The sequence below is a fragment of the Drosophila mojavensis genome, unplaced genomic scaffold (assembly GCF_018153725.1).
Source record: "Drosophila mojavensis isolate 15081-1352.22 unplaced genomic scaffold, ASM1815372v1 contig_136, whole genome shotgun sequence".
Classification (NCBI taxonomy): Eukaryota; Metazoa; Arthropoda; class Insecta; order Diptera; family Drosophilidae; genus Drosophila; species Drosophila mojavensis.
The window spans coordinates 14,154,686-14,174,845 of NW_025318667.1; the positions used below are offsets into that span (position 1 = coordinate 14,154,686).

Consider the following 20,160-nt stretch of genomic DNA (forward strand, 5'->3'; position numbering starts at 1 on the left):
AAAAGAAGTAAACGCAGAAAACGGGTCAAAGACGCAACCACGTCAAAAGTTAAGTGTCACAAAACAGAGTAAAGTAAAGTAAAGCAACGCTAAGGTTACAAATGGCACAGCAACAACAATAAACAATCAACAGCAACAACAACATGCAAATGGCACAGCCAAAAGGGGCGAACCACCAAAAATCGATAAATGTAATGGCAAAACTTGAAGGCAACCGCTGCCCAAACCCGTATCCGACAGAGCACAGGCCCCATAGACCCCTCCCGGGGCCTGGGCCACAGTCATGTAGTCAACGTTAATTTACACGGCGACAGCGAAGAAACAACAACAACAATGAACACACAGAAAAATCAATAACTCGCTTGCCAAAGGGCAGCCGAAGGGTTCCAGCGGGCAGTCGGTCGGTCGGTCGGTCGGTCGGTCGGTCGGTCGGTCGGTAGATCCGACGGTTGGTCGGTTGGTCGCTCTGTCGAACGGTTGATCCTTCGGGGGGTCGGCGGTTCAGTGGATTGCTGTCCTGTTGTTTCGTGTCGTAATTGCAATTGTTAACTGCTGCTGCGTTTACATTTGGTAAATGACCCACCAGCGTCTCCTCTTTGACTCTCCCCGTTGATTGGCCAATTCCACCTGCTTTGCCTTCAGCCACCTGCGGAGACATTCAGTTTCACGGGGCTTGTTGCATTTGCTGATTGCTTGATTGCTTGGCCGTGCCCGGATACGGGCTCGTCAACGGGCGCACACTTCCAGGGGAGGTGCAGTGGAACAGCGGCAGCCGTGGCAGTGCGGGACTTCCAGAAGCGCATGCACTGTAATATTTATATATGACTCTCGCAAGTGTTTGAACACTGAAAATTAACAACAAGAATGCAGCATTGACGACACGGTACAGTGGCTCCGTGGTATGTTTTCAGTTAATTAAATAGAGCATTTCGATCAGCATTCACAGTTAGCGTTTAACAGTGGATTATAAAAGCTTTAAGCTCAACACTGAGCTATCAATTCAGTTATCAATCGAATAGCAGTCTATGGACATATTAGACTCAGGACTCGTTCGGTCGACTGATCATTGATTCATTCAATTATTTACTTGCCTTTTAATTTTTTTGATATTTTCATTCTTTACTGATTCGTAATTTGAGTTTCTGACTGGATCTGGACTGCTATTGAATGTTCTCTTTAGGATCATTCCTTTTCACACCGTTCTCAAATTTTCTTTCATTCTTCAATCACTTACGGATATAGAAGGACTGACTCACTTTGGAATGCAAAAAACTCTTAGTTTTTTACATATGCAATTTGCTTTGGAATTTTTAATGTGTGAGCCCCATAACTGGATCCCATGACTTAGAGTGAACTGATATTGAATGTTCTCTTTATGATCATTTCTATTCACACCGTTATCAAAGTTTCTTTCATTCCTCAATCACTCATAGATCTTACAGAGTGATTGACTCGCTTTGAAATGTTTAGTTTATCCACTTATCTAATTACCTTCAGAATTTTGAATATGGGCTGCCTGATAACTGGACTCACTCAGCTTAGAGCAGCTAATGAATCACTCTCTAAGCATATTTTCGATACTAAATTAGTGATTTGTTTATTATTATAATTTACTTTTGAGGGTCTAATAAACTAGTGAAGAACCATTTTTGGGAATGGTTCACACATTCACACTTTAAACATGCCCTTTGCGAACCTTTTCGCTTTGGCTTTGGCTTAGTCAGCTGCAAACAAACATAAAATTGACCTTTTCTAATTGGCCTAAGCCTAATCGTTGGTCACACACACACCCAGACACACACGCACAGAAAATGCCAATAACAACAACAAAATCAACCGGGCAATCGTGCAATGGCGACTGAAAACCTCGAGCCACTTTTTACACGGCAGCAAAAATTCACAAAAGCGCAAAATTAGCCAAAAGTGAAATGAAAAAAAAAAAATAATAATAATAAAAATAATAGAGAAAAGAAAAGAAAAATCTGTGGAAAGAAAAAAAAAAATGAAATGCGATAGGGAAAAACTTCAAAGCCAGCAAGTCAAACGGGTGGCTGACACTTTTAGCCGCATTTTTCTTGTTGTTTGTTGTGGCTGTGCCATGTTGTTGTTGTTGTTGTTGTTTGCCACTGGATGCTGACGAAGATCAAACACCGCGTGGCCGAGGCGAGATAAACGTGCGAGGCGCACCGCAAAGGCGACAACACAAATTCCAAACATTGCCAATGAAAGGCAGCAGACTGTGTATCTCTGTGTTCGTGAGTGGCCTATATATAAATGTGTGTGTGGGTGTGTGTGTGGGTGTGTGCTCGTGAGTGGCCCATGCATGTGTGTGTGTTTGTCCATCGCAGGCATTAAAGCACGGCGCAACGCTTTGGGTCAGGACATGGAGGAGCCTACCAGGCTTGTTTCACCTGGGTTCAGCATGTGAACAACTTTTGGCCTCAATTTCAACTTTAATGAGTTTGCGTTAAAAAAGTGAAAGATAAACAAACATTTAACTGCTAGTTGAGTGTGTGTGTGTGTGTGTGTGTGTGTGTGTGTGTTTGTGTTTGTGACCGGTTGTAAATTAGAAAACGCATAGCATATACATAAATCTAGACACCCACACTACGTCCGAGCTCACCATAAAGAGAATATCTGAATATGGTTTATGTGGTATTTGCAAATTTGCAACATTTTACGAGATAGTCTATACATAAGACAGTAGAGGACACAGGATTCAGCTGATAAGGGACTTAGTGAACCTAGCCTGTTAAAGCCCTGGCCTAGGCATTGTTTCAGATCGTTGAACTTTACTTCACTCAACTCAATATTTATCGATCAATCTATTGATGCAGTTGCATGATATAGCAGTCCCATCGAATCCATGACAAAGGAAGCGTTAGCTAGAAAATGAGAGAGGCTCGTTGCTCTACGCAGATATTAATTTAAAGATATTCATATAACTAAATCTAACTCCAACTAGGTCCCTCCACTTTACGCATTTCCTCAAGTACACAAACTCTTCAGCCTTTACGAACTGTGCCTGTTATCTGCCAGTAATTCGAATTGAGTGAAATGGCACTTAAAAAGCGAGATCTATATAAAATCTATAAAAAGTCACCTCGGCCAGGCAAGGCCTCAAACGGGCTGTGCCCGATTTAAGCGCTTCTGGTCAATCAATGTGGCTGCTGGTTGCCTGCGGCCGATAAGAGCTCGGTCGACTGGCTGTCTCGGTGGCTGAGTGGCTCGTTAATAAGTTTGTTATTATAATATATTATGGTATTAAAGATATTGTGAAAATGTTCGCTTTGCTGCTTAGGGTTTTTTTTGTTTTTTTGTTTTTGTTTTTGCCTTGCCTTTTGGGGGCTGGTGCGGCTGTTAATCATGGGCGCCTGCGAGGCCTTTGTTTATGGCTCCAACGATTTGTTAACGTGGCTCGAAAAAACGCCTCCACACAAAAAGCAATCGACCCAAACAAACAGAAAACGGGCCTTTCGAATAGCAGGAGGAGGCAAAGAGCCGAGCAGGAGGCATGATTGAATAACTGTCCGAACGAAACCGTCGAGCGGCCCAATACACTGGCCTATGCTACGTATACGTAATGTGCCTGTTCCGAAGACTCGCGATTGGTTATGCAAATGTTGTGGGTAAGTCTTCGCCCGCCCACCACACACACCCACACCTACACTTAAATGCATTAAAGAGTCTGGAGTGTAGGCTAGTAGGGAGTTGGGCTGCTTCAGCTCACATTTGTTTATCCTTCATTGAATTACACTGGCGGAGTGGGAGCTGGAGCGGGGGCCGAGTGCCTCGAGCAGTACCCAAAAAGAATACCAAAAATACGCCACTGATGTTGCCTTCTGACTGTGGCATGTGCCACACATGTGGCACACACAGCCTGGTCAGAGGGTTCCGACTGCTGGCATTGTTGGCTAGCTGCCGCAGGTATCGCGCGTGAGCGGCTCACGGTGGGGCTGTATTCAAATACAATTTTTATACCCTGAACCCTTTGAAAATGGGAAATCAGGGTATACTGGTTTTGTGAAAAAGGATGTAACGGGCAGAAGCAGGCGTGGCAGACCCCATAAAGTATATATATTCTTGATCAGGGCGACGAGTCGACTGAGTCGATATAGCTCTATCCGTCTGTCCGTCTGTCCATCCGTCCGTCCGTCCGTCCGTCTGTATGAGTGCGTCGAACTCAGAAGATACAAAAGCTAGAGAGCTGAAATATGGCATGCATACTTGTGTGTACCATACACAGTACGAGTTTGTCTTATTTTCCGATATATCATCCGATAACATTTTCATCGAGAATAATCGAAAATTTTTTTTGTTTTTTCAGCTTCATAGGAATACCATTAGACCTGGAGATTTCAGATTTACTGTGTATATACATATGATGAATACAAACATTTTGTAATTTACAGATTTTGGATACCACGCCCCCTTCGCTCCCAATTTGTAAAAAAACGCATTTCAAGTACTAGAGAATTGAGCTTTGGAATGTACATGCATTTGAACCTTACGTTCGATTACGTTCTAAAAGTTTCTATACGATTGTACGTCTAGAAATTAAATTATTCAACAACAAAAATTCGTATACTATTGCCTACATTGCAGCGCAGCCCAAGTGCAGTCGCTGCTTACTGCGCCGTTAGCAGAGCGCGTTGTTATACGTGCGTCTGGATGCATGTGTATGTATGTGTGCATAGAAGAAGTGCAGAATGATTAGAGGGTTTGGAGGGTTCAGGGTATCTCCTAGTCGAGCAGTCTCGACTAGAGCCTTCTTACTTGTTTATAACTGAAACTTGAAGTTTCATTTACATTCACGATTTTGCATGAACTTATTAAATATAAGGTACTCTACCGTAAAGGCTTAAGACAAGTCTTTTACGAGCTGCACCAGATATCCAACCTATTTGTACCTGGACTCAAACACTCATCGATGGATCAACATAATAAGTGCACAAGGAATATTCTTGGCTATCCAACGCATCTCTTTCATTTTCTTCCCTGCTCTCATAGCTTCCGCATTATCCAGTTGTCTGGTCGTCCCGTCCTGTCCAGTCTAGCCCTCTTGCTGATTCATCCTTGTTCCTCATGCATATACTGCCTGTGTCTACGCCTTTTTGCATCTCCGTTTTCAATCAAACTATTCTTAGATCAACTTTTTTTTTCAATTTGTTTGTGCTCGGTTTTTTTACACCTTTGACAGTTCCTTTGTAGAATTTTCCTTGCCAACGCATTTAACTCGCCCTAATATGCGACACTTCCTTATTTCAATCACTGTGCTTGGCACCTCCCTATTCTAGGTCTCATCTTGTTGCCCATCCGTGTTTAGTGGCTCTTTTGCTGCTACCCTCCATTTTCCTACGTCAGTATGCATTTCCTTTACGACATTTCCATTTAACGCTCTTTGAGCCGGGGGAAAAAAGTGAACATAATGTGAGGTAGTCGCATCTTTTTGCAGTTCCCTCTTGGTTGTAAGCATTAACAAGCTTTCCTCTCTGTCTATCCCCCCAACGCTCTCTCTCTCTCTCTGCTTTTTTTTTTTGCTGTTCTTCACTTTGCCCGACTCGCAAATCCTTTTTTGAAAAAGGCTTAATGTCTGATTTGGCTGCACGGTAATCCGCTTTCAACTATCTACAGTCTCTGTCTCTATAAATATATACATAAATATATATTTATATATATATATATATGTATCTAAAATGTATATATGCATATTATTGGACCAGCCCTCCCACCTCTCACAGCGATTTAAGCACCTTTCCGATTGACAGACAATGTCACCCTGCTGCCTCAAACTGAGTATTTAAGTCGACATCTTTATGAAATAGAGCTTGTCAAACTTTAATAAGCTAAGTTTGATTGAGCCGTATGTCATGAGAGAATATTTAACAGCTGTGCTGTTCTGTCACTGGAATTTACGTGCAATATTCAGCTGCTGCTAGCATAATTAGCTGCTAATTGACAATGTAATCAATTAATTGAATTAATAAATAAATAGTTAATATTTTGTTTTTTTTTTAGAATTGACATGAATCCAATATTCTTAATTAAATTTCTTCTATGTCACGACTGTACGAATCAAAGCCACAATAACATGTACTTAACATATGTTAACTTGTACAGCAGCAACTTAACATTGAGTGAGATACTTAAGATTGAAATCTAATTTACTTAGGTGCTCATATTTCAGGGAGGACTAGATTGCTATAGACTTTCTTTGATAATATACCTGGTTCGATAGGTCTCCTAAAAATCACTAGTTGAATATTGTCCATTGAGGGTTGTACAGTAAGAAAATGATCTCTCTTGATCTACCAAAAATCCTTGAAATGTATGTATAAGACTGTCACCTCTAACCAATCGGAGTAATACAATATCTTCTACAGTTCTCTACAGACCCCTTTCCGGCATATTTACCAAAAGATTTTCAACTATTTATATAGTTAGTTATTAAGCTAAATCTTATTCACGCTGAATTCATTCCGACTCACAACGAGTCTAGTCGTGGGTCCATTTGAGTCATTCACTGTGACTCGCATTACTTTTTCTAGACATTAGCTTGACTGACTTGAGCTAATCTCATTGCCTCGTTTAGCGCTCGCCAGTATATTGTATATTTTATTTTTATTTTTTCCCTCTAATTATTTGCAGCCGTTGGGAGCTACAACGTGTCCTAAACTGTTCCATCGCTTGGACAGGCGGTCATTCCGCAGACAATGACAACAACAACAACAAAAATAGTAACAGCAACAGCAACACTAATTGCAACAACAACTGTTGGAGCAATGGCAAATTGTACAAATGCCAACTGTTTGGCTCTGTGGTTTTGCGGTGGCTCGCCAGAGTTGGCTTTTGGGTGGTTGTGTCAGGAATTCGTTTGTTAATTATCTGCTCATGTTATTGTCTTGTGGCTGCACTGCGCTACGCTGCGCCATGTCACGCCATGGCACGCCGATCAGAGCAGCATCCCGTAACTCCCACACACAGACACAGACACAGTTACCTTTTACTTGGGGAATTCATTTACATGTGTCAACCCACGCTGGCATTTCCGTCGTAATTGCCTTGTGTAATTTCTTCCTTTCATAGCTGCATTGATAGTTCTTCATTTGCGCTCGCCTCTCTACAGTCGCTATTTATAATTTAAACAATTTCGAGTTTTGCAACATCAGGCATATTTTCCTGTTCAGCTTGCTCTTCCCATCTTTATTTAAATTTTTCTACAATAATTTTGAATTTGATAAGGTTCTATAATTACTCTCTTCGAATCTGTATTTCTAGTCTGCTACAATTTTTGATACATTCCTCTTCGATTTCTCTCTTCCCATCTCAATTTCACCTCCTCAACAATTATTTTGAGTTTCATTGATTCAATCTTCTTCGAGTTCCCCCTTTTCATACCTATTTCTATTTTTCTACGATTTCTCTCTTCCCATCCCTATCTATATTCTTTTACAATTCAAAAGAATTTCATTGATTCATTCTTCTTCTATTTCTCTTTTCCCTTCTCTATTTATATTCCCTTCCAATTATTTTGAATTTGATTCATTCTTCTTCAATTCCTCTCTTCCCATCTCTATTTCACTTCGTCTACCGTTATATCAGTGACTTATTTTTCATCGATTTCCTCCATTCCATTTCCATTTCTATTGTACGACTACTCAGAATTCATCAGAATCCTTCTTCAATTCCTCTCTTCCCATCTCTCTCTCTACTTGATTCTTTCTTCTATTTTTCTCTTCCTTTTTCTATATTCATTTTTTTTACGATTATTTAAAATTTCATTGATTCATTCTTCTTAGATTTACCTCTTTCCATATCTATTTCTATTCTTCTACGATTCGTCTCTTCTCAACTCTATCCATATTTTTCTACAATTATTTAACATTTTATTATTTCATTCTCCTTCAGATTTTCTCTTCCCATCTCTATCTACATTCTTCTTGAATTTCATTGATTCGTTCTTCTCTTCCCATCTCTATTTACATTCTTCTACAATTATTTTGAATTTTATTGCCTTTTCCAGCTCAACCAGTTTGAAAACCAATTCCCATTTATGTATGTCTATATTTAGATATTTTTCTCGAATTCCTTTCATTTCACAAATCCTTGCCTCCCTTCCTCCTTCTCTTTGCTCTGCGTATTCTTTTTTTAATGCGCATTTAACGAGCTTTATTTTTGTTTTAGTCATTAATTTGTATTCATTGGGCTAACGGTGTTTCTATCTACCTGCTGCAGTACCTTTCCATTCTACCTGTTCGTAATCCACTTTTTATTCAGGTTTTCCATTTCCAGTCTGGGTATTCAGTTCCCATTTCGCTGTCAGCCGGTTAACAGGTTGGTGCCGCCCATTTAATCAGCCTTGGGGCTATGCCAGCTCGCAATTGAAGTGCCTGTGCTTCCCTGTGTATGTGTGAATATGTGTGAGTGAGTGGAAGTGTGGGTGAGTGGGTGGCTGTTTGGTGACACGTCTATTTATAGAACTAAAGGGCAGCATGCGTATCTCCCCTTCTGTGTGAGGTGTCCGACGGCAGCTGTGGCTGCGAGCATTGACAACTTAACGGAAAATCATTTTAAATGCTGTTGGCATTTGCACCGCCTCCACTCGTAACCCTTAACCCCACAACACCACAAGCCCACAACCCCACAGCCCCACTACCTCAGTCCCAATCAACAACCACAGAAGTTTTGAGCGCTCTCGACCACAAATGAAATTTCAGTATCTGTTTGCAGCAGATAGTGGACGTAGTGTTAAAAATTCACCTGCTTTTACAGGACGGCAAAGTCGCTGTAAACCACTGATTCGAGAAGTGGGCCGAACTCTGCTGCGGCTGCAGAAAATGGACAAGTGGACAAATATTCCAAGTTATTTGAAACGTGAGTCAGTCCGTCGCAGCTGGACAAAACTAAATGAGACCACATGCCGTTTATAGTCAGCTCAAACCGAATAAATTAGCATTGAGTATAGAGAGAGATAGAATGATTGACGGTTTAAGCTTGCTTGTCCTTCACCTTCTGTAATATATCAAGCCGAATACCCATTTCTAATAGATCAATCTCTGCTTATCAACTATCGAGTACACTTAAATCGTCTTATAATACTGTTAGTGGTAAACGATTAGTGGACGATAGCCCATAACCCATGCCAAGATTGATGTTAGCATTATAGGTAACTAATCAATTAGCATCTGATTAACCTTAACTGAAACTGAGAACTAAATCCTTATCAATATGGCAATAGATACCGATTTCGATATCCGATAACTGAAAGCTAGGTATTTTTAAGGTTTAACGTTTTCACTGTAACGATAATGATAATATCGACACCAGAGATAACAATTGACTTATATAACATGAAATCTGATGTTAAGACAACTTCGGCGTCCGATAACTTAAAAAACGATATCTATACAGTGTCAATCTCTTATTAAATCGAAATGTTTCATTTGTTCTACTTACGCTGCGAATTGGAGCGCCGTATTATGTTCTCAAGGAATGTGTTCTGCGGCGCAACCAGTCCACGTCGTCCGCCAGGCATTTTGGTGCCTAATCGTTACGCCGCGTCGCCGCTCTTCGATGCCCTTTAGCTGGCACCTGAAGTCCTCGTCAAACAGCTGCGCCTGCGCCCGCTTCGGCACCTGCCCGCTTGCACCTGCAACTGCAACGGCAACTGCAACGGCAACGGCAACTGCAATTGGACTGTGGATGGATGGATGTGGCTGTCTGTTTGCTTTTAGTTCAGGTCTTGAATCGCTCTTGTGCTCTCGCTCTCTCTGTCGCTGTCTCTTTCTGTGTGCTTTGCCCGCTCGATCGTTGGGCATTCGCTTAGAGCAGCAACGCGTCAACGGCGACTGCGACTGCGACTGCGACGTTGCTGTGCAGCGCTACATTTTGGTTGCGCTGACCGCCCGCCATTTTGTTCAGATCACTAACGACGCACGCACACACTTACACACACACGTACGCACACACACACGCGCAACGCGACGCTTGGAATTTCGTTATTGCTGCTGCCTTGCTTCCTCCAGTTGATATTGTGTGTTTGATTCTTCTTGTTGCTGTTGTTATTGCTGCTGCTCCTGCTCCTGCTCCTCCTGCTGTTGCTGTCGCCTTTCCTTGACCACTTCACACAGTCTTATCGGTTGCATATGGCACTGCAAAGAGAAACATATAAAATATAGCATACTTTCGAGCAGCTGCCAAAATAAAATTCATGTGGGACAAAGGCGAAATGGAGAAATTTTGTTGATGCTGCAATAATGCAATTTTTTTACTTGGCGTTATTTTTACTAAAAAGAAAATGCAACAGCAGCACGAGGTGCACTCAAAAAGTATTGCGAATTTCATTGCAATATCCTGAACCCATCGAAAATGGGAAATCAGGGTATGATTTTGTTGAAAAAGGATGTAGTGGGCAGAAGGAGACGGAGGAGGAGGAAGTATATATATTCTTGATCAGGGCGACGAGCTGAGTCGATTTGGCTCTGTCCGTCTGTCCGTATGTATGAACGCGTCGATTTCAGAAGATATAAGAGCTAGAGAGTTTATCACCAAAACTCGATAACTCATCCCGTTATTTTTTATCGATAAAAACCTTATCGAAAATCAGTTATAAAATGATATCCCCTACATCTTTAAAGATAGTCTCCAAGTTTTCAAAGTTGCTCGAAGGGTTCAGGGGATCTCGTAGTCGAGCAGTCTCGACTAGAGCTTTTTTACTTGTTTTTCAAATGTTATTTCAATATGATTATATATTTTCCTTCTTTCAAAGCTATTCCTATGTATATATTTATGCTAACGATTTTGTCAATCATTTTTAAAAGTAGATAATAAGAAAACGGGATGAGTTATCGAAAAAAAAATTGTATGCACTCGTATAAAATATCATGTTTGCTTTTGGGGCTCACGAGATTGCTGCATTCATGACTGATAGACTGATATACAGATCGACGCACGGACAGACAGACAGTCAACTGATCACAAAGGCAGATGGACTTAGCTAGTTATCGATTTGTTGAAACAAACAGGGAACCTTTCAAGTTTCCAGCTCTTGTACTTTCTGTGCTGCGTTCAGACAGACGGACACACGGTCAGGGCTATATCGACAAAGATCGTCGACCTGATCAAGAATATATATTGCGGATTGCCCATCTACAGGGTATAAAAATGAGCAGAAAGTGGTAGAATTCAACAGTTAAAAGATAATAAGATAAAAGTATTTAAGAAATATGCCAGATATCTTAGAAAACCCTAATGAAAATATTCATAAATACCAAGAAATATATCTGTAAAATATCCCTTGGCTATTCCATAAATAATAAGTAAAATTCCTGTTTGTAATTCCATAAGACACAAACTATTTATAATCACGATTTAGCCCTAAGAGAGAAGGAAGGAAATTCGCGATAAAGAACGAGAAATTCGTGAAAATAGCCAGCGACATGAAATCGCGGACGACAAATCACATAAGACGCAGCTCAACATTTTCTTTTGTTCGATTTGCTGGTTCTACCCTCCTCCCCCCCACTACTCAGGCATTGCGAATGGGACTTATGCAATGCCCGACTCGTGGCTCAGTCTCAGTTTCGCTATCCCTATCTTTATCTGTCTACCTCTCTCTCTCTCTCTCGCTCTCTCACTCGCTTTCCTGTTGTCTATCCCCATCGCCTTTTCGTTTATTTAATCGAATTGATTTTGTGTGTGCATTTATGCAGAAATTGTGCAAATCGAGCGCAAGTTACGCAATTAATTATGAAAGCAATTGTCTTTCTGGTTACACCGGGCGTATACTCAATCTGTTTAGTACAGCACGAGAGCAATAAGTCCGCCTGACTGCCTATTCGAGTATGTGGCCAATGCCGCATCGCTGCACGGACAACAGCACTCAGCTGCGGGTCCATTGCGGCCATCTGACCAGCGCATCATCTGCATCTATATACTATGTAAAGTATTTATATCAAAAGATATCTCTCACAGCTGCAGTCGCTTTGTTAGCTTAGAATCACATTCATTTCAATTGGGCAGCATTGATGCGAAGTTTACGTCTGAATGCCAACCAATTCCATTACGCTTTATATACCCAGGCACTGCGAGTGTGCATGACGACTTGAATAGCAAGCAACAAATATCTACACTGAATACGGTTTCTATATAAGTAGTATTACTTCTTAGATTGAATGGGAATTCTTCGAAATGTATCTGTGTCTGCTTGCTGTCTCCCTTGCTACGTAAACTAATTGTTACTTAATGCAATTAAGTATTTATAAACACCTTGATGGATTAATGTTTAACATGCTGCATATATATGTGGCTGATAGTAATTGAAATTTAACTGTCGCATACACTTTTAATAAGACGCAACCTATGAGGGCTGCTACAATGCTGAGTATAAAATCAACTTTAAAACTAAGCTGTGGAATTTGTGAATTTTCACACGGATATCTTGTTAAGTAAACTTTTTTATATTAGCAATCTTAGTTTGCTCAAATGCTTAGAGCACAGTTTTAAAACTTATTTTAATCCTCCTTTATATATAATAACTTTATACTATAATAAAATGCAATTAAAAATTGAATAGTGAAAAGTGAAGTTTGCTGATCGGTTATTCCTAAGCTAAATAATTCATTATTTTCCCTTCCATTATATTGTTGTTCAGCAATTGTGCTTTTTAAATATCAAATTTTAATGGCTTAAAAAGACTAGTAGAATAATAAAATAATGAAGATTAAAACAGAAGAAATGTGAGTCAATAGATGCTGAGTAAATTATTTTCATAGTCCATATTCGGCGGGCCCATTTGGCAACCCTATATATTTTGACAGAGACGGGCACAATACGCCGTAAAGGCATACAGGCGACACTCAAGCGACCGTCGGTATACCCGGAAGACTCTTTGACCGTATAAGTTTGCTCATATAACTTTGTCTGGGGACCAGAATTTTCGTTGCAATAACCGTACGCTATAAACGCTATAAACGGAGTTGTTGTAACCAGATTCTAATGTATATCATATGCAAAAAGTAATGTCAACATATCTACTTGAACCAAATAATATGATAATTGTCGTCAACTTCAAATAAAATTTTGTTCTTAGAAAGAAAAAAAAAAAAAAGAAATACATGGATCTATCGATCCAACTGCCAGCATCAACGTTAAATCATTTGAATGTATTATACAGCAAGTAATTATAAGTACTAAGAGCGGAATTTGTAATTGCATTTGCAGCAGCGGACCTTTTCCCTGTGCTCAGTCTCCCTGTGCTCGCTTACTGCAGATGAGCAAATGAAGAGTAAAAGCATTGTTAAATTGAAACTAATTGCGAGCAGTCGTACTTTGTCTTGCTAATTCCATGAACAAAGAAGCCACAAGTTGCAAATTATGTTATGCTCGCGCATTATGAAAGGAGTATTTTAGTGCTGTAACGTTTAATAAACTTTGCTTGTAAAAAAAAGTATTTACAATTTTTACGGAAATTTCTTTACATTTGTATGAATTTGAATGGTCATCTTATCCGGCGACTTTATGAGCAAGTGGACTACGACAGAGTATTGTATAAAAGTAGTATAGTATAACAGAAGATCTACAATCGTTGTTCTTTAGATAGAAACAGATTTTGGCAGTGATGCTCTCGCCCTTCGATTCTTAAATAGATCAGTTAAATCGCTCATATGCTCACAGCAATGCGAATCAGAATCTGTCAATCCGTCGTTAGCCTGGATTTATAATCCTAAATCAGCATGTGGCCATCCATTCGGAAACAGGCACGATGTGCGAAAAGTGTTGTTACTACTATCGTAGTAGACTTGAAGAAGTCAACGTCGCGTCGGCGCCAGCATTCGAGACGCTATTGCAATTTCGAACTTAATGCCATGAATGCAGCATCAAAATAAAACCATAAACAGAGTAATAAAGCAAATCTATTTGGTTTTATTGCCCCCTGTTTTGTATATCATTTATTTGAATTGCTGTAGTAGTAGTAGTAGTAGTAGTAGAAGTTGGGGAAAATGTAAAACTCTAAAATGAATAATAAAGCCAACTGCATGGAATACAAGCTTATAGTTGGCCAGGCAACGGACTAACGTAACAATTATCTCTAAGTAATCCAAGATGTATCGAATTGGTTTAATTACGTTGATATTTACGTATAATTAAGAGCTATTGTGTACATTAAATGTCAATCAAAGGTGTTGAACACAAACTATCTAATACGCACATGCAGCGCAATGCAGCTCGATATAGAGACAGAGAGGGAGAGAGAGAGAAAGAGAGAAAAAGAGGGAGGCAGAGGGAGTGAGTGAATGGGTTGCATTTGAGAGCTGCTAACAAGTAAGTCGATGTATGTCAGTTAATTAGAGCTGTATATACATACTCACATACATATACACATACACATACACATACATAGATGAACTAGCTGTTGTGAGCGAATTTGAGCTCATTTGAAACTTGTGCGATAAGCGCTGGACTTGGCTGCAGCGCCCTCTGTTGTTTATTATTCTTACTTATGATGATGTTGTTGTTGCTGGTTGCTGCTGGTTGCTGCTGTTTGTTGTTTGTTTGTTGTTGAGCTGAGCTCAGTAATCTTTAATTTCATTAAAATTCAAACAGACGCAGTCCTCCGCTCTGCCCGACTCATTGTTGCTGTAGTCGAATGTAGTTAGTGCCTTATTAGAGAACGCGCACTTTGCCGGTCGAGCGCTCTCAGGCATTCATGAATTTCAGGCTTTAGTGCGTTGGCTGACGCGATACGCTGCTACCTGGAGCCGAGCTGGCAGCAGGATAAAAGAAAGCAATGAAGCTGGGCCCCATGTGGGAGTGCATGGGGCGGGTAGGTGAACAGGCGAGCGGGGTGAGCGGGCGAGCGGGCGAGCAGGAGGCGAGCGCTGCTAGCTGTTAGCTGCATTGCAAATTTAGTATGATAAGGCAGCCAGAGCCTGACCCAGTTTAAAACTTGGGTCAAGAGTTGGCCTTTAATGCCCTCATTGCAAATGGCTAAGAACAGAGAGGCTATAATGCTTTTAAGATAGCTTATAAAGCAGACAAAAGGATGCGGCCAAGTAGAACTTTGAGACAGCTTACGACTTGAAGTTTGGACTTGGAAATAAGATTGTAGCCTTAATGCAGGACAAAGTTATGTAATATCCGTTAGATTATATAAGGCTATAGGGCTCAAGATATATTCAGATTTATGTATTAATCTTTGCTGAAGAATTAGTGAAATAGATAATATAATCTTGCATCGGATTGATGATATGATACACAGTCGAGTTCCAATAATTTGTATCACACTAAATCAAAAATCGCGATAAATCGAAAATATTCTAAGCCCTCGATAAAAATTCGTTATCGATAGTTTGAATTTCTGTGTTAATTGAAAAAACTGATCCACTTGCCATTTCGAATTATCAGGACTCGACTGTACTTATATCTATATTTCTACCATCTCTAGATTCAGAATATCTAAGTATGAAAGAATAAAACTATCGATTAATAATAAAAACCGATCAAATTTGTATTACCAATCAATTTTCTATAGCCTGGGTAAAATACCCTTACCTTGAGCCTTGCTAGCCTTACAGGGTATCCAGCATTCGAGCACACTCGACTCGGGTAATTGGACTTGTCATTCATATGAGGAGCAACAGGACTGGGGGCAGCTGCAACAAGGACAACTAGAGCAACTGCAAAATATTGGCAGTGACGTCATAGCGATAGATTTTTGTGTCAAAAATTGGTCAATATATCAAACGGGGCGTGGCACATGCTCTTAAATGCACCCACGAGCACACGCCAGAGAGAGCGAGACAGAGAAAGAGTGAGATAGATCTGTTGGCCGAGGGTAGAGGCAAAGGGAAGAGTACGAACTGGTTGCAAAACCACAATTACATTGGCTCTGGCTTTGGCCCGGATAAACATTGACGTCGTTCGGCGACGGATTGACGGAAGGGCGATGCGACGTTGACAGGCAGCACGCGTCAGTTCTCACCTGACCCTAGCTAAGTGGTTGGGCCAGCTCCCAGCTCCCAGCTCCCAGCTCTCAGCCACCTCATGCTGGCATACATTTTAATTTGTTACTGCGCTCAGGCAGCTACCCCGTGCCGACCTTCTGTTCATTTTTTATGGCTCACTTAAGACAGCTCATAAAAATTAAGACGAGTGCCTCTGACCGAGCGGACAAGTGCAGCAAATGGAACTACAAATTGCTGTGAAGCTAGAAAGTCGAAGATTTTCTAGGAGCTAGGTAAAATAGCCCCATCCGTTGTAACCCTGCTCGGGCGAAATGAAATTCCAGCTGTGCCAGTGAGTGACCCTCAGGCTTTCGAATCTCTTCAATTCGCACTGAGAGATGTAGAACGTTCAAGCTTTTTATTAAAAAGCTTCTAAGCTCTTCAACTGGAGAGCCAGCCCACTGTGCGAGTGAGTCATCTATTGAAATCACAGTTTTCTGCTTAGGTGAAGACTTGAATTCATTTCCGCCCCGTCAAATGAAACGAAACGAAGCGGGAGCACCTGAATGCATTTGCAATGCATTAGATATTTTGTCAGCATAATATTGAAAATGCATTTATTGAAAACTTCGCAGACTAAGTAAAAAGAATCTTTGTTGGTCTGTTTCCAGATGGTTCTTCAATCTAAAGTCACAAATCTGAACAAGCATTGATATACGCTCATGAATCCCTTATCTCCTATTATCCTTATCTCTAATATCACTCTGCTTACCTTAACGTAAGCCAACAGGAGTTTCTACAATATTTCATCCAGCAAGAAAGAGGTGAGATCCTTGCCTTAATCTTAGCAACAAGAGTCCTATTTAAAGATTCCAGCTCTTTTATACCTTAAGCTAGCAAGAGGTAAGATCAATATGTTTTCCCACATAGAAGTAGAATCTAAAGATTCCATCTCTTGTACTCCTGGTTAAGCTAGCAAGAGGTAGGATCAATGCCTTTACCCAAACAGCAGTCGCATTTAAATTTTCCCGTTTCGTAAAGTACCTAATCAGATCAAAGAAATAATAACTGCCACCGATTCGGTAGTCGAGCTCGTTTTAAGTGCCTGCCCCATTGCCCACCTTTGAGTCAAAGTCGGCTTCGGCTAGAGCTCGCTCGCCTTTCGCAGCGTGCACACATTTAATTTCCGCTGGGCTTTAAATATTAATAGAGCATTCGCATTATTTATGAGAGTTTGTCATCAAGTAAATGAAGTAGCCAGAATGCTGACTGGCTGGTGGCCTGGCTGCTTCGTTCCTTGGCTACTTGGCTGGTTGGCTGGTTGGCATCAAACATCGGGCAACCAACCACCCAACGAGTAGCTCAGGTCTGCTCCATTAAACCTACACAGCAACCTATCATCTTCAACTTCATGTTCATCTTTGTGAGTCTCACCTTTGGCCACTTTTGACGTTCGAAGCTATTTAAAAATTTATGAACTTTTAGGTTGCTTCGCTCTGTTGCTTTGCTAGCTGCCGTTTCCCAAGGAGCCACGGCCTCCCAGTTTTAAGTTGTCTATTGAAGTGATGCTGGATATGCAAAGTGTTTTTTTTTTTTTTTGCTTCTTTTTTTGCTTTTTATTATTGTTCTCGGCCGTGCACAAGACCCAAGCAGAATACGTTGCCAAGGCTGTCGAACGAGTAGCCTTTTCTTATTACACTTTTCATTTGTTGGGCATCGGGAGTTAAGCTTGAGACATTAACTGAAATGTCCGTTGGCTACTTCAACTGATTTTTGTAGGGGAACGAGCCAGACAACACTTTAAAAACCTTTTTAGATAGGAAAACCCTTTAGCTTGGCCTAATTCAAGTCCACTTCCTTATTGAGTGGCTCAAATGTCCTTTTCACTTTCTAGCGTCGAATTTGTGTGTGAAAATTCTAGAGCACTACTGAGTATCTTCAGTCAATGTCTGCAAAGGCTGCCCTGTGATTTTTACAGCTTTAATTTGTTTGCTGCTAAGTTTCAGATATTAAACCAAATGGGTTTCGCTGTTGCAACTGATTTTTATTACATATAGCCCGTCTATACACATGGGAAGTCATATTTTTCGCTCTGCTCAAAGCAATTCCATAAGCCCTTAAGCTACGCTTGCCTGGACTCCTACCACACTGCAGCTGCAGAAGCTCTGCTTAAAGCTGGGCATTACCCTAAATTGTCTCAGCTTTAACTGCACTTGACTAATTACTTGATTATCCGATGCCAACGAAACTCGTTGCATTTGGTTAGACCTCAACTTTTGCCCGGGTCATAACTGGGTTAAGGCTCATCACATTCGAGCTCAACTGGGCTCGTCTGCCTGTCAATGTTTTTGAATGCTTTTCCAAATGTGTGCGTGTGTGTGTGTGTCAGTGTGTGTATGGGATGTAGCTTGCCCTCTCTATGGCATGTATGCTGTTGCATGTGCAACCAAATGCAACAATAACATCGACATTACCATGCCTCTCATTCATCTCTCCCTCTCTCTCTCTTTCTCTCTCTTTTGCTGTCTTCCTCACTGCAGCTCAACCGCTCGTGTGCCCCCCGCGCGATTCTCGGCATCTATTTTACAGCAGTTTTGCGCTAACCAGGCAACAATTGTAATTGTTGTTGCTTTGACATAGCTCGCAGCATCGTGCTACATAATATGTTTTGCTTATTTGTTTTGGCTTTGCCCCTTTGACCCTTACGACTGCCTGGGCTCCGCTCGCCCACCAAGAGCCACATACACAATTGTTGCAGCAATTACACAAAACACAACTCAGAAAACAAAGAGCCAACAAAGACAATGCTTTTTTCCTCTCTCTCTCTTTCTACCCCTATCTCCCAATGTGTGTGTGTGCCCTGCTCGAGGTTAGGTGGCATAACGAACAGCGGGAATGTTTGGCTAGGGAACAGTTGGAGCCGGAGGACTCCAGAGCAGTAGAAGACAAAATCTACGTATACGTAGTTGTGCTTTGAGTTTATATCGATGCGGATTGCATATCTCTGAAAGGATGAACAGGATGAGCTAACTCTGCAAAAAAACGGCAAGTCGATGGAGAAAGAAAGGTTCGGGTTACATCAAGCAATAAAGAGACTATATCGCAGCTTACATTCACTAATGGCACAGAGACATAGGTATGGCATACCAAATGCAACTAGTCCAGTCAAATAACGAACCCTTTTCCCTGTTTCCACTGTTTCCTTCGACCAAACAATACAAAAGCTAAAACCTGACACAGATAGTGGAATGAAATGTGTGTGGGGCATATTGAAAGATTGCTTCAATTTGGGAAATTAATGATTGAATTGAACTCGGTTACTGAATGCTGTTTAGGTCGGCTAGAGGTGGAAACTCCAAGGGAGCAGTCGGTAAGTTATGCAGTTATCTGTCTGTTAAAGTCGGTTTGACTTAGGCAGCGACTGTTGTTCAAGTTGTTTATAGAGCCAGTATTAGCCCATTCCAATGGTTGCCCTGGGCCGGGTTGCGCCTAGCTAATTGATTGACATTTCCGGTCGCTTTCACGACCAAAGAAAAATCCCAAACTAACAAAGGCTCCGTGCCCGCACAATCTCATTCTCTCTCCTGCTACTTCGCGCGATATATGTATGTATAAATATATAAGTTTATATATAAATATCATTATATGTATGTATGTATATGTATGCATAAATATGCGCATAACTGTGTGCATATGCATATGCTTAACCTTGATTGTGGCAAGACGGCACTCAGGCCTGAGGTCAGGATTGGGTTTCTCAATCGACCCTCTGTAGCTGTCTTTGTGTCCGTGTCTGTGTCTGTGCGTGAGCCGCTCGGTTCAACTGCCTTGGGCTTTCAACTAAGTAGGCCAGGCATTTGATTAACCAGCCACGAAGTGCCGCAAACAACGAAAGTTGAGGCCAACCCGAAGCAGTCATACTCTAGAATATATAATACTTGGGCGCTGAGCTTGTAAGTTGTATTGGAAAACGTGACGAAAAAACTTTCGATGTAGGAAATTTAAATAATAAGCATGATAAGGTCTGCATTGAGCAAAGCAATTCAGGGAAGAAGAAGAGTTGCCAGACTGCCGAAGTTTATTGGTTTATCATCAATATGATCTAAGATTATTGATCCAAGTATGTGGAGATTGGATAACACCTCTAAGAGTAGGGAGAGATGGAATTTGAGCAAGTTTAAAACGCCTGAGGGTGTTAATTGGATCCTAGGCAACT

The 20,160-nt window shown here is 41.0% G+C and overlaps 1 protein-coding gene across 17 annotated transcripts in view; it reads right to left on the bottom strand.

Annotated features, from left to right (window-relative positions):
• Positions 1-20,160, bottom strand: part of LOC6583813 (potassium voltage-gated channel protein eag) — a 67,244-nt gene that overhangs the window by 37,264 nt on the left and 9,820 nt on the right. For all 17 annotated transcript variants that reach the window (XM_044007780.1, XM_044007814.1, XM_044007802.1 and 14 more), the window contains exon 3: positions 9,457-10,151. In XM_044007780.1, coding sequence (XP_043863715.1) covers positions 9,457-9,535 — 79 coding nt within the window. In that variant the 5' untranslated portion in view covers positions 9,536-10,151. The remainder of the gene's footprint in view (positions 1-9,456; positions 10,152-20,160) is intronic.